A 13,218-nucleotide genomic window follows, 5' to 3' on the forward strand; every position below is an offset into this window, starting at 1 on the left:
AGACCTAATCTGGTGCCCCTAACAATAAGAAATACACACGATAAGACCTAATCTGGTGCCCCTAACAATAAGAAATACACACGATAAGACCTAATCTGGTGCCCCTAACAATAAGAAATACACACGATAAGACCTAATCTGGTGCCCCTAACAATGTTGAAATTTCAGAACTTCAAGCCACTTTGTGAACAAGATTTACTTTTCTACCAATGATGTATCTTTGTGAACAAGGTTTACTTTTCTACCAATCTTTGAGAGATACACACCGAGTAAGAACATGAATCTCGAGATACACACCGAGTTAGAACATGAATCTCGAGATACACACCGAGTTAGAACATGAATCTCTACTACAAAGTTACTCTATGTTGGTTGAGAGAAAAATGTTACATGCCAAATATGTATAAATTCAGAAAAAAAGTCATACACTTGAAACATATCTTACAATACAAGTACCATTCATCCCTTAGAGCATACTAGAAAATTGTGCATTCACTACTCATAAAATCACACTTTGCTTCCAAGAATATAAAATGAATTTAAGAGGCAAGATACTCCACTTTCATTTAAAAATCTGATGAAATTTTCAAGTTTATGAAATTAAAAATCAGATCAAATATAGTTTCAAAAGAAAAGTTTGAAAGTAGATATATTTCATATCAAAATAGTAAAACATTTCACCAATGCATTTCTTTAGTAAACTTTCACCTTTATTTTTGTTCTCTTCTACAGTTATAATTATGAGGTAGGGTAGATAATTTCATATAAAAAACATTGGAAAAATTTCAACCAATGCCTTAGATTTTGTTCACTTGTTTTGATTATAAACAGCACAATAATGGTAGATCCCTGGACTACAGTATTCGTAATCCCACCATTTATTATATACCCATCAACGTATCGCTCTTTGATACTGTGGATTTCACAGCGTGTGATCCGGTTTTCCGGTTCACCACACTGTGGTTTTCTGATTCCGTATCAGTATCCTCTGAAACTGATGACGTCACAATGTATTGACTGCGTCACAAAACAAAACTGCGTACACAAAACATAATTTCATGGTATGTCTGTGTTTTTGATAATTTGGAATACATTTACTATCTTATAAATGTGGATTTAAAATGTATAAGGGGGTATATAATAAATTTATCATTACTACAGTAACTTGATCCAAAGAGCTGAATCACGTCGAGTGTGATCTGATGAACCATGCCTGTCAACTCGATGTGATCCGACTCTTCGGATCAAGTTACTGTAGTCATGATACATATCTATTATATATCCATCCATGTTTCGCTTTTTGTTACTGTTGATTTCACAGAGTGTGATCCATTTCCCGGATCACCACACTGGTTTTCCGATTCCAAATCCTCTGAAACTGATGACATCACAATGCATCAACACAATGTTTTTTGTGGGAAATATTGATCGCATCACAAAAAAAAAACTGCGTACACAAAATATAATTTCACTGTATGTCTGTGTTTTTGATAATTTGGATTATTCATTACCTTATATATGTGGATGTAAAAATGCATAAGGGGGTATATAATAAATTTATCATTACCACAGCAACCTGATCCGAGAGTTGGATCACATCTTGTTGACAGGCACAGATCATCAGATCAAACTCGACGCTTTGTGTCTTGTGTGACCTCATGATCCACGCCTATCAACTTGATGTGATCCGACTCTTCGGATCAAGTTACTGTAGTTAAAATATATATATTACCTTCAAAGCAAAGCAGTAATCTGTGGGGGCGTGATACTTCTTTTTCCAGCCAAGCCCTCTGTACACATCCACAAAGTCAAAATTCACCATGCTCACCAAGTCTTTGGAGGCCTGCAAGATTCACAAATCTGTCTGAGTTTCTACAAATTTCTAAAAGACCATGAAATTACAGACCCTGAAGTGTACCACTACACCACTAGCATGGAACGGAACATGAAATTACAGACCCTGAAGTGTACCACTACACCACTAGCATGGAACGGAACAAAACAAAACGGTGAAAGTTCTGCACAAAACGCTGAATGGTCTGCACGGAAGGGTTAAAGGTTTCAACATTTGCACAGAACACTTAACAGGAAATGCTAAACACTTAATGAATGGTCTAAACAATACGGTAAGCTTGGCTTGCACGCTTTGTGAACAATGATCTGCACAAAACAGTAAGCATGGCCTACATGCTTTGATTTTTTCTGCATTATTTGGTTCTTTCTGAAGAATAATCTTAACACAAAATAATTTCAATATAATGCTAAAATTCTTGATAACAGAAAAGGTTGAGAAAGAAATGATAATGATCCATTTCAAAATTGATTGTGTAACCTGGTTTGGTATGGAGACACATCCCTTTTTTTCTCACTAAAATTTACATTGCAGCACTATTTTGGGCCTTCTATGAAATAGAAAGTCATCATGTGCAATAAAATACTTCAGCTTAACATACAGAGTGTTTGTCGTTGTGAAGCAAGGGGTATAGAATCTACTTGTATGCAAATCACTGAAGTAAAACATCTTTCTCTGTATGATGGTCAAATAATAGATTAAAACAAAGATATTATACTCGAATTAATTATTTACCAAGTAAGCATTGCCCTGTTCATTTTGAAATACATTTCTCACTGGGCAAGGGGGAATAATTGCATGCCTCATCCGTCTCTCAACAAAAAAAACAAAACAAAAACAAATATGTCACATTTTATCACATGACATCACGACATGTGGATCATGATTTGTCACTTGCTTACACATATTTTCTTGTGTCGGATTTACTATTAGCAACAATTAATGTTACATGCAAGCCCGGAAGGGTAATAAGTTTTCCTTTAGTAGAAATTTTCATAGGATTATAAAAGCAGCAAATTTTTGCATTTTCTGATATTTGAAGACTTAATTTAAGATTATTTTGGGTAGCCTAGGTCATCATGGTTGCTAAATGAATCATTGCGCAACTCAAGTGACTTGTATTTTTCCGAATTTATGTACATTTTGATAAACGAAGGTTAGTACCTTTGTCTTTTGCATTAAAAGAATGACTTAATTAATTCTAGGGCATATTAAATGAGTAAATCCTGGTTTGGGTCAGTTTACGCTTTTTTATAATCTGCTTCATGGATTATATTTTTATAATCCGTTTCATGGATTATAAAGCGTAAACTGACCCCATCCTGGTTGTATTTGTATAATATGCCCCAAAATTAAAGTCATTCCTTAAATAAATAAAACAAATACAGACTAACGAGAGTAATTATCTAGTGTTGCGATTCAATATTTCATCTAAACTTGCACTATGTATCTTATATCAGTATCAGATACATAGAAATGATAAAATTTTAATCGTAATTCTATTTCTCAGTCTGATTAATCGATTTAAAAGATAGATTTCTGAACATGCCTTATATTGCTCTCCAGCATGTTGTTGTATTTGCCTCAGTTTTCAACTTTTAAGAAAACTAATCGCATAATATTACGCATTCATTTTTGAGAAATAAAAAATTATAACCACCTCTTTTGTCACGTTTCATTTGCTGCGGCCGATTTTCACACCTTCTGTAAGATGTCAAAACTGTAAGTTGTTAATTTCAAATACCCAGATTAGTTGACTTCTATTGTTGTAAAAAAAAAACCTTGGTATATGCATGGAATATACAAGTTATACACAGGCTGGTCTTTTGCAAATATCAAAACGATAGACAATTGTGATGAAAATGCTTTGAGAGCTTCAAATGTATCGGATTTTGCTTTGCCTGGTGGTTTTACTAAATGTATTTTGTTTCAGTTATTTGCAGCTTTTCAATGTTGAGAAATTTTAAAACAATTGCTGGAATTCTTAACAGCGTTCTCCTGTTCCTGGTCCCACAACAAAGTGACTTGCACGTTTTGCACGGTCTGTAACTTTCCAAGGGCATGGTTTGATCATGAGTGGAACGATTCTTACACATGAAATGATTTGCAAAAAATGCTGAATGGTCTGTACGGAACGCTGAACGGTCTGCAGGGAACAGTAAACGATTTGCACGGAGCGGTTTGCACATAACAGTGAACATATGGAACAATAAACAGTTTGCAAAGAACAAAATAGAATGCTTTGGAGGTGTAGTAGCATGTTTCAGGGTCTGTAGGAGCTGTGATTGGCTGGATATGTGCTAAACATAAGAAAGTGCTCTGCTCATTATCAAAAGCCCTTAATATTGCAGTGCATTTCCTCACTGTGGCCTTACCTTACTAATTTTGCCCTTGGGGTTGTAGTAAAGGCCTGACGACCTTAAAACAAAGAAGAATTTCTTCCAGGCTTTTTTACCCTCAGATTTAAGGTACATCACACCTTCCACCTCCGGAACTTGTCTTCCTCCTCCACCAAAGAATTCCTAAAATAAATATTGAATTCCTAAAATAAGTATTATTGTCCATTGAATGAAGAATTCCTAAAATAAGTATTATTGTCCATTGAATGAAGAATTCCTAAAATAAGTATTATGGTCCATTGAATGAAGGCAATCTGAATATGATAGAAAGGCACTAAACTAGTTCTTTCTCTACATCTCTTTATGGAAGGAAAACATTGGACAGAAAGCAAGTGTCATAAATTTCAAAATCTGGGCATATTCATAATCAATAAATCCAACCTGATGCATTTTATATCAGTCAAGTGTTATTCAAGCGATCACAACACATGTATGGCATTGCTTAAATTTTAAATACCTCCAACTCCCTTGTGAAGGGATACTGTACACAGGAAATCCCCCCCCCCTTTCATTTTTGTCAATTTCATCCTCATTTTATGTGAATGAACTAAAAACTGAGTGACTTCAATTTCACTCCTTGTTCAGAATACGGTTTTGGGTGAATCTTCAAATGAATGAAATTGTTTTTCAATGCGTCTGTTCCAAAATAACAGAAGAGAAAACTTTCCCTGTATACGGTCACAATACCAGTTACATGTATACTATTATAGCAGCCCCATCACACACACCATTGTAAGTTTGTGTCTTATTTAGGTGGAGAATTAAACTTACTTTGTTATAAGTGGTAATTATTCATTATAAGTGTCTAGTTATAACCATGCTCTATCATACACTATTGCGACAGCTGCATCACACATACATATGTACGTACCATTATAAGCTTGTGTCTTCTTCCTGGATCTAAAGAGGCACCTTTCTCAGACGAAGAACTCATCAGCAAATATTTCTGCAACATCATAACGGCATAAGTGTTTTGTCTGAATAGGTACATTGTATTATTCATAATTTTACTTAAATTGAAACAAAAAAACAATTCAACTGTCAGGAGATACTTGTCACTTTATCAAAGATAAGTGTTGCTAGGAAACATGTCATCTTCACTCCTTGCAAGGTGTGTGTGTGTGTGTGACATGTATGTGTAAAGGCAGAAGACACATGAATCGATCATAATTTTCGGCCTAAATACTTGTTACTCTAAAATTGTGAAATAATATTATTCACAAATGGACATTCCTTTTATTTCATAAGTCTTTGTTTATTTTACGTCCCTCCAAGAATATTTCACTCATGCTGAGACGTCACCAGTTGTGGGTGAAGTACCACAAATTTAGACCTATATTCTTAGTGCTCAGGGCCGTAGCAGTGAGGATTCTTTGATGTGCCAATGCCTGCCATGACATTGGACCTCCATTTTTAAGGTCATACCAGAAAGCCCTATGATTCTTGCTTCTTAATGCCGAGCGTTTGAAGCAATCACTAGTTACATGTATATGACTAATGTTTATGTCTTAAGTTTGGCATGGCCATGACACGATCGCGGTTCAAACTCGCAACCTCTCAGTTATGAACCAAACGCCCTACCACAGAGCTACTGTAAGATTAATTCATTACCAATTTGGATATAATGGTATTGAACCAATCATTATCAGCACAGCATACAAATAAGAGATATTAAATGAGATCCACAGTAATTATACCTCTGGATGTCTAAATAGATCATTCTTTTCCTCCCTTTCTTCAAATAGGACTCTATTGTTAGTGTCTCTTGTCCACATGACCATATTCTCCACCAGAGTATCGTGATCCTCCAGAATACGCTCTGATATAAAGCATGATTAATAAACATATCAAGATCTATCCAGAGTATGCTCTGATATAAAGCATGAGTAATAAACATATCAAGATCTATCCAGAATATGCTCTGATATAAAGCATGATTAATAAACATATCAAGATCTATCCAGAATATGCTCTGATATAAAACGGAATTAATGAACATATTTTAAAAAGATCATTCAGTACAATATATTATGTAGAGATGCAGACAAAGATTGAGAGAATTGATGATATAATTCAATTATGTTTGTAAAATGCAATTTCATTGGTTCATTTTGACTTTTGTCACAATATTTCATTTGTATGTATACACCGAGTGGACGATAAGCTGTGCCATATGACATCCCAAGGATTACATCATAACATGTGTAGCTACGGCAATATTCTTCCATAAATATTAAGATGTGTTTATGAAAACACTGACACCCCAGTGTAGCAGCAAAGTATAATTCTGGTATGAAAAGAAATGTTTTATACACATGCGAAATATGAAAGCCCTAGCATTAAGCATTCAAAAGTTATGGCCAAAGTTAATGATTTTGCAAACGAAGAGACAGATGGACAGACCAGAAACTATATATGCCCTTGAATATGGGGGAATAAAACTTTCTCTCTCTCAAACCTTTGATGTAAATATTACTCTCTTTGCTATAAAACACATGAATGCTACTTTTACTGCTTAAAGCACTTTATAGATCACAATAGGCCCCTTTGATGCAACAAATTATAAATTTTTATTCACATTCAATTGATATTTCCAAGAACTATTCCAGCTGGAGACAGTAAGTCTGATACAGTTTCTAGACATTTACAAAGTCTTTTTCACAGTTGAATTGAACTGCATTTATGTTTAAAAATTTAATGTACCATCGCTGTACTAATTAAACTATAACAAATCAGAAAAACTTTGAACTGGTACGTCTCTGTTGAAGCGGACTAATTTATTTCAATATGATGTCATCTTAGCAAATTTCAGTTCCAATAAGTTTCCATTAATTCACTGGTCGAATTTGTGCATTTCTTTTATAAGAAAAAAAACAATCGCCCGCCCGCCAATATCACCAAACCAATAGCCGAGTTCAACTTCGTTGCAACTCAGCTAAAAATACCTGTGAGGCAAAGATTGAAAGTTTTAGTTAGGAGCAAGTCCAGGCAGCATGCAGTTTTGATACTGTCGTGTTACAGTTATTTTTCTTCTGACTTTAAAATCAATACAGATTTTAAGCATCACTTATTTCATTTTCCGTAATTCTAAAATTTGTTTACCCATGAGTAATTCTGGCATGTGTTCAATAACAGCAAGTTTGGAATTCAGCCGGGTGTGATTTTTGTCCGCCAGGACGCTGCACACATCCGATATAGACATCTTCTCATCCACGAGAATACTCTTGCTGCTGCCATCTTTACCAAATGCCCGCACAAACAACTGGTTAAAGCAAGAAAATTCAATTATCAAACTGTGCATATCTATCATAGTACACAATGTAATTTACACAACATAATAAAAAGTTCTTCTTATAATCTCTCATCTGTCAAACTACAGTAAAACATTATTTCAGCAAGGTGTTGGGGACGATCAATTTTGATTCGTTATAAACATAATTCATTATATCTAGTAAGTGCATGTATATGTTTTAAAACCACAGGGAATGAAAATCACTTTGCTGTAAGCATGCGTTCATATAACAGAAGTATATACAGGTAAAATAAAACTGCGGATAAATTACAGCATTTCAATTAAAAAAAAAAACATCCACTTTATCTTATATAATCACATCAGTGGTGAAAACTTCCCATGTTGGCCCAGATTGCACAACATAATCATTATATGCTGGTGTTTGTCAGGAACAGATCCAGCAGATTGAGAGATTTTTTATGAAGAACATGTAACTATTTCCAGCACAGGAGAATGTTTGTCAATACATCTGTTCTACATACTTTACGAATTTTTGCTTCCTTTATTTTCTCCAGAGCAATCCGGATTTTCTCCGCCTGCAGTCTAGCTTTGTGTTCTTCCTGCAATTCAAATGACTACAACAATTTTCTTGTCAAAAAATATCAATCATCATTTTGTCCATACATCAATTATGCATTTTTTCCCCAAACACAGTGAAACTTATATAATCATTACAACGTAGGTCATCCTAATTAAAAGAGCATTTTTTTCTACAACAGATTTCACAGTTGGGTGCCAAAATACATGTGTATCATTTACAAAACATTTTGAATTCACAACATCCAAACCACAGACAAGCTACAATTCTACCACATGTATATGATTCTTTACCTAACTTTATATACTCATTTTATTCAGGTAAAACAATCTCATTAGTAATAATTAAGAATTCCATTAGTTTTCGGATTGCAAGATTTTCAATTGAATTACTCATCAATATTTTCTTGCATTTTGTGCATCAGACTTAAATACGTACTACCTTACATTTAAACTGTGACCTAACAAATTGCATAGGAAGCATTTAACATGTCTAACATAGAATTAGAAAATTTTATGTGAGCAAAATCGGTCACGTACACCCTGTATTTAAAATATTTGTATTACAAGACCCATAATTTTTGGGCTTAAGTTTCAATATTGTACTGGCCTTAAGTGGCCTTGTCAGAATTTTTCAGCTGTGTGAACTTTGTAAGAACTTTGTGCATGATTAATGAGCCACATTCATGTAACATCCTTGAACTTGATTCTGCTATAAATATTTAAATGCTCTTTTAAACATTCCTTCCATTTTGTGTATTTTTACACCTCCTTTTCATGGTGCTACCAAATGATTTGTGTAAAATAGTGTATATTAATTTTCCACTGATAAACAAACACATTCATAACGCGGACACTCTTCCGTGTTTCAGATGTGGTCAGTTACTTTTAAGAGTGCACAGATTTTCACTGTATACACATAACCTATCAATCTTCCTTTACTTCCTGCTTACAAATGAACTCCACTAACGGTACACACGGCAACACATAGGTCCAGTCATTGGATGACCAAACAGTAAATTACCAATAGTTAATTGATCTAATACAGCATATTGTACGTGCATGTATAAGTCATTGAAAAGATGCATCATCATGAAGCACAATTTTAAGCCAAATTCTCTTTAGACTGAAAAAGAATTATTGGAAAAATAAACCTTTCATTTCAGTTTGAAACCAAGATGATGGATATATACCAGGATTGTTCTCATTGTGCTATCTGTCTTATCTCGTCAAATAAACGTCCGATATATGTAAAAAACAACACTTTAGCTAGGAAAATGCATGGATTATTTCCTTCACAAACAATAACTTTTAATCAAGAGGCCCGCAGGCCTTATTGTCCACCTGACTATCACCAGCACCACCAGAGCTATGAAATCCTGAATAGGAGCAGTGCACGAGTTTTGAAATTTACAATTTGGGTCTCCTTACCCCAAGGATCATGAAATTTACAATTTTGGTATTAGAAGTCCTAAATATCCAGTTAGTTTTAATTTAGTATTAATAGCATTAAAGAAGAATTATTTAAATTTTTTTTTTATATATACACATAATCACTATATACCAAGTTTGGGCCCCACCCTGGAGTCAGAACCTCTACCATGGGGATCATGAAATTTACAACTTTGGTAAATGCCTTCCTGTTCTATGAATTTAGTTTTTCTTTAGATGTGCAGATGTAGAGATTCTGATGAAGATTTTGAAGATTGGTCAACTTTTGGCTGTTTATCTCCCATCCCTGGAATGCTGAAATTTACAATTTATGTCCCTTTTGTCACAATGATGCTTCATACCAAATTTGATAAGAATTGGATGGGTAGTTATCCAGAAGTTAAAAAATGTTCAAATGTTAATGGATGACGACGAACGATGACAGACACAGACGAATTGCAGTAGGTCACCTGAGTGACTCAGCGACTGAACATTTGACCCACGGTGAAAATGTGTTAGAATATATCACTAACACTGTAATTTTCCTCAGAATATTTATAAAACATTTAAGCTCTGAATGTCACCTGCAATTTTAGGAGCTTAATTTTCTGCTCTGCATATATTGTATGTGGATCGACCAACGAGAACATGTATATTGTAGGTAGGAAGACCAACAAGAACTTCATATAGAATTTTTTTAGTGAACACATTAGGTATAGTTAGTACACAAAAACAAAGCATCTGCATTGTATATTAGGTTTAGAAAGTATTTCTGTGTGGTCAGTGTTGATAGGTTGTATGATATTAGGTTTAGAAAGTATTTCTGTGTGGTGAGTGTTGATAGGTTGTATGATATTAGGTTTAGAGAGTACTTCTGTGTGGTCAGTGTTGATAGGTTGTACAATATTAGGTTTAGAGAGTATTTCTGTGTGGTCAGTGTTGATAGGTTGTATATTAGGTTTAGAGAGTATTTCTGTGTGGTGAGTGTTGATAGGTTGTATGATATTAGGTTTAGAGAGTATTTCTGTGTGGTGAGTGTTGATAGGTTGTATGATATTAGGTTTAGAGAGTACTTCTGTGTGGTCAGTGTTGATAGGTTGTATGATATTAGGTTTAGAGAGTATTTCTTTGTGGTGAGTGTTGATAGGTTGTATAATATTAGGTTTAGAGAGTATTTCTGTGTGGTGAGTGTTGATAGGTTGTATGATATTAGGTTTAGAGAGTACTTCTGTGTGGTCAGTGTTGATAGGTTGTATAATATTAGGTTTAGAGAGTATTTATGTGTGGTCAGTGTTGATAGGATGTATGATATTAGGTTTAGAGAGTATTTCTGTGTGGTGAGTGTTGATAGGTTGCATAATATTAGGTTTAGAGAGTATTTCTCTGTGGTCAGTGTTGATAGGTTGCATGATATTAGGTTTAGAGAGTATTTCTGTGTGGTGAGTGTTGATATGTTGTATATTAGGTTTAGAGAGTATTTCTGTGTGGTCAGTGTTGATAGGTTGTATAATATTAGGTTTAGAGAGTATTTCTGTGTGGCGAGTGTTGATAGGTTGTTTGATATTAGGTTTAGAGAGTATTTCAGTGTGGTGAGTGTTGACAGGTTGTATGATATTAGGTTTAGAGAGTATTTCTGTGTGGTCAGTGTTGACAGGATGTATGATATTAGGTTTAGAGAGTATTTCTGTGTGGTCAGTGTTGACAGGATGTATGATATTAGGTTTAGAGAGTATTTCTGTGTGGTCAGTGTTGATAGGTTGCATGATATTAGGTTTAGAGAGTATTTCTGTGTGGTGAGTGTTGATAGGTTGTATGATATTAGGTTTAGAGAGTATTTCTGTGTGGTCAGTGTTGATAGGTTGCATGATATTAGGTTTAGAGAGTATTTCTGTGTGGTGAGTGTTGATAGGTTGTATAATATTAGGTTTAGAGAGTATTTCTGTGTGGTCAGTGTTGATAGGTTGTTTGATATTAGGTTTAGAGAGTATTTCTGTGTGGTGAGTGTTGATAGGTTGTATGATATTAGGTTTAGAGAGTATTTCTGTGTGGTCAGTGTTGACAGGTTGTATGATATTAGGTTTAGAGAGTATTTCTGTGTGGTCAGTGTTGATAGGATGTATGATATTAGGCTAAGAGAGTATTTCTGTGTGGTGAGTGTTGATAGGTTGTATGATATTAGGTTTAGAGAGTATTTCTGTGTGGTCAGTGTTGATAGGTTGTATAATATTAGGTTTAGAGAGTATTTCTGTGTGGTGAGTGTTGATAGGTTGTATGATATTAGGTTTAGAGAGTATTTCTGTGTGGTGAGTGTTGATAGGTTGTATGATATTAGGTTTAGAGAGTATTTCTGTGTGGTGAGTGTTGATAGGTTGTATGATATTAGATTTAGAGAGTATTTCTGTGTGGTGAGTGTTGATAGGTTGTATGATATTAGGTTTAGAGAGTATTTCTGTGTGGTGAGTGTTGATAGGTTGTATATTAGGTTTAGAGAGTATTTCTGTGTGGTGAGTGTTGATAGGTTGTATGATATTAGGTTTAGAGAGTATTTCTGTGTGGTCAGTGTTGATAGGTTGTATGATATTAGGTTTAGAGAGTACTTCTGTGTGGTCAGTGTTGATAGGTTGTATAATATTAGGTTTAGAGAGTATTTCTGTGTGGTGAGTGTTGATAGGTTGTATGATATTAGGTTTAGAGAGTATTTCTGTGTGGTGAGTGTTGATAGGTTGTATAATATTAGGTTTAGAGAGTATTTCTGTGTGGTGAGTGTTGATAGGTTGTATGATATTAGGTTTAGAGAGTACTTCTGTGTGGTCAGTGTTGATAGGTTGTGTAATATTAGGTTTAGAGAGTATATCTGTGTGGTGAGTGTTGATAGGTTGTATAATATTAGGTTTAGAGAGTATTTCTGTCTGGCGAGTGTTGATAGGATGTATGATATTAGGTTTAGAGAGTATTTCTGTGTGGTGAGTGTTGATAGGTTGTATAATATTAGGTTTAGAGAGTATTTCTGTGTGGTGAGTGTTGATAGGTTGCATAATATTAGGTTTAGAGAGTATTTCTGTGTGGTGAGTGTTGATAGGTTGTATGATATTAGGTTTAGAGAGTATTTCTGTGTGGTGAGTGTTGATAGGTTGTATATTAGGTTTAGAGAGTATTTCTGTGTGGTGAGTGTTGATAGGTTGTATAATATTAGGTTTAGAGAGTATTTCTGTGTGGTGAGTGTTGATAGGTTGTTTGATATTAGGTTTAGAGAGTATTTCTGTGTGGTCAGTGTTGATAGGTTGTATGATATTAGGTTTAGAGAGTATTTCTGTGTGGTCAGTGTTGACAGGTTGTATGATATTAGGTTTAGAGAGTATTTCTGTGTGGTCAGTGTTGATAGGATGTATGATATTAGGTTTAGAGAGTATTTCTGTGTGGTGAGTGTTGATAGGTTGTATGATATTAGGTTTAGAGAGTATTTCTGTGTCGTCAGTGTTGATAGGTTGTATGATATTAGGTTTAGAGAGTATTTCTGTGTGGTCAGTGTTGACAGGTTGTATGATATTAGGTTTAGAGAGTATTTCTGTGTGGTCAGTGTTGATAGGATGTATGATATTAGGTTTAGAGAGTATTTCTGGGTGGTCAGTGTTGATAGGTTGTATGATATTAGGTTTAGAGAGTATTTCTGTGTGGTCAGTGTTGATAGGTTGTATAATATTAGGTTT

At 34.6% G+C, this 13,218-nt stretch overlaps 1 protein-coding gene across 6 annotated transcripts in view; it reads right to left on the bottom strand.

Annotated features, from left to right (window-relative positions):
* LOC125665773 (ras-associated and pleckstrin homology domains-containing protein 1-like) overlaps positions 1 to 13,218 on the bottom strand; it is a 77,664-nt gene that overhangs the window by 10,812 nt on the left and 53,634 nt on the right. For all 6 annotated transcript variants that reach the window (XM_048898621.2, XM_048898623.2, XM_056151083.1 and 3 more), the window contains 6 exons: positions 8,026 to 8,103; positions 7,354 to 7,513; positions 5,949 to 6,070; positions 5,123 to 5,197; positions 4,228 to 4,374; positions 1,733 to 1,843 (listed from right to left, as the gene is read on the bottom strand). In XM_048898621.2, coding sequence (XP_048754578.2) covers positions 1,733 to 1,843; positions 4,228 to 4,374; positions 5,123 to 5,197; positions 5,949 to 6,070; positions 7,354 to 7,513; positions 8,026 to 8,103 — 693 coding nt within the window. The remainder of the gene's footprint in view (positions 1 to 1,732; positions 1,844 to 4,227; positions 4,375 to 5,122; positions 5,198 to 5,948; positions 6,071 to 7,353; positions 7,514 to 8,025; positions 8,104 to 13,218) is intronic.

The sequence above is a fragment of the Ostrea edulis genome, chromosome 10 (assembly GCF_947568905.1).
Source record: "Ostrea edulis chromosome 10, xbOstEdul1.1, whole genome shotgun sequence".
Taxonomy (NCBI): domain Eukaryota; kingdom Metazoa; phylum Mollusca; class Bivalvia; order Ostreida; family Ostreidae; genus Ostrea; species Ostrea edulis.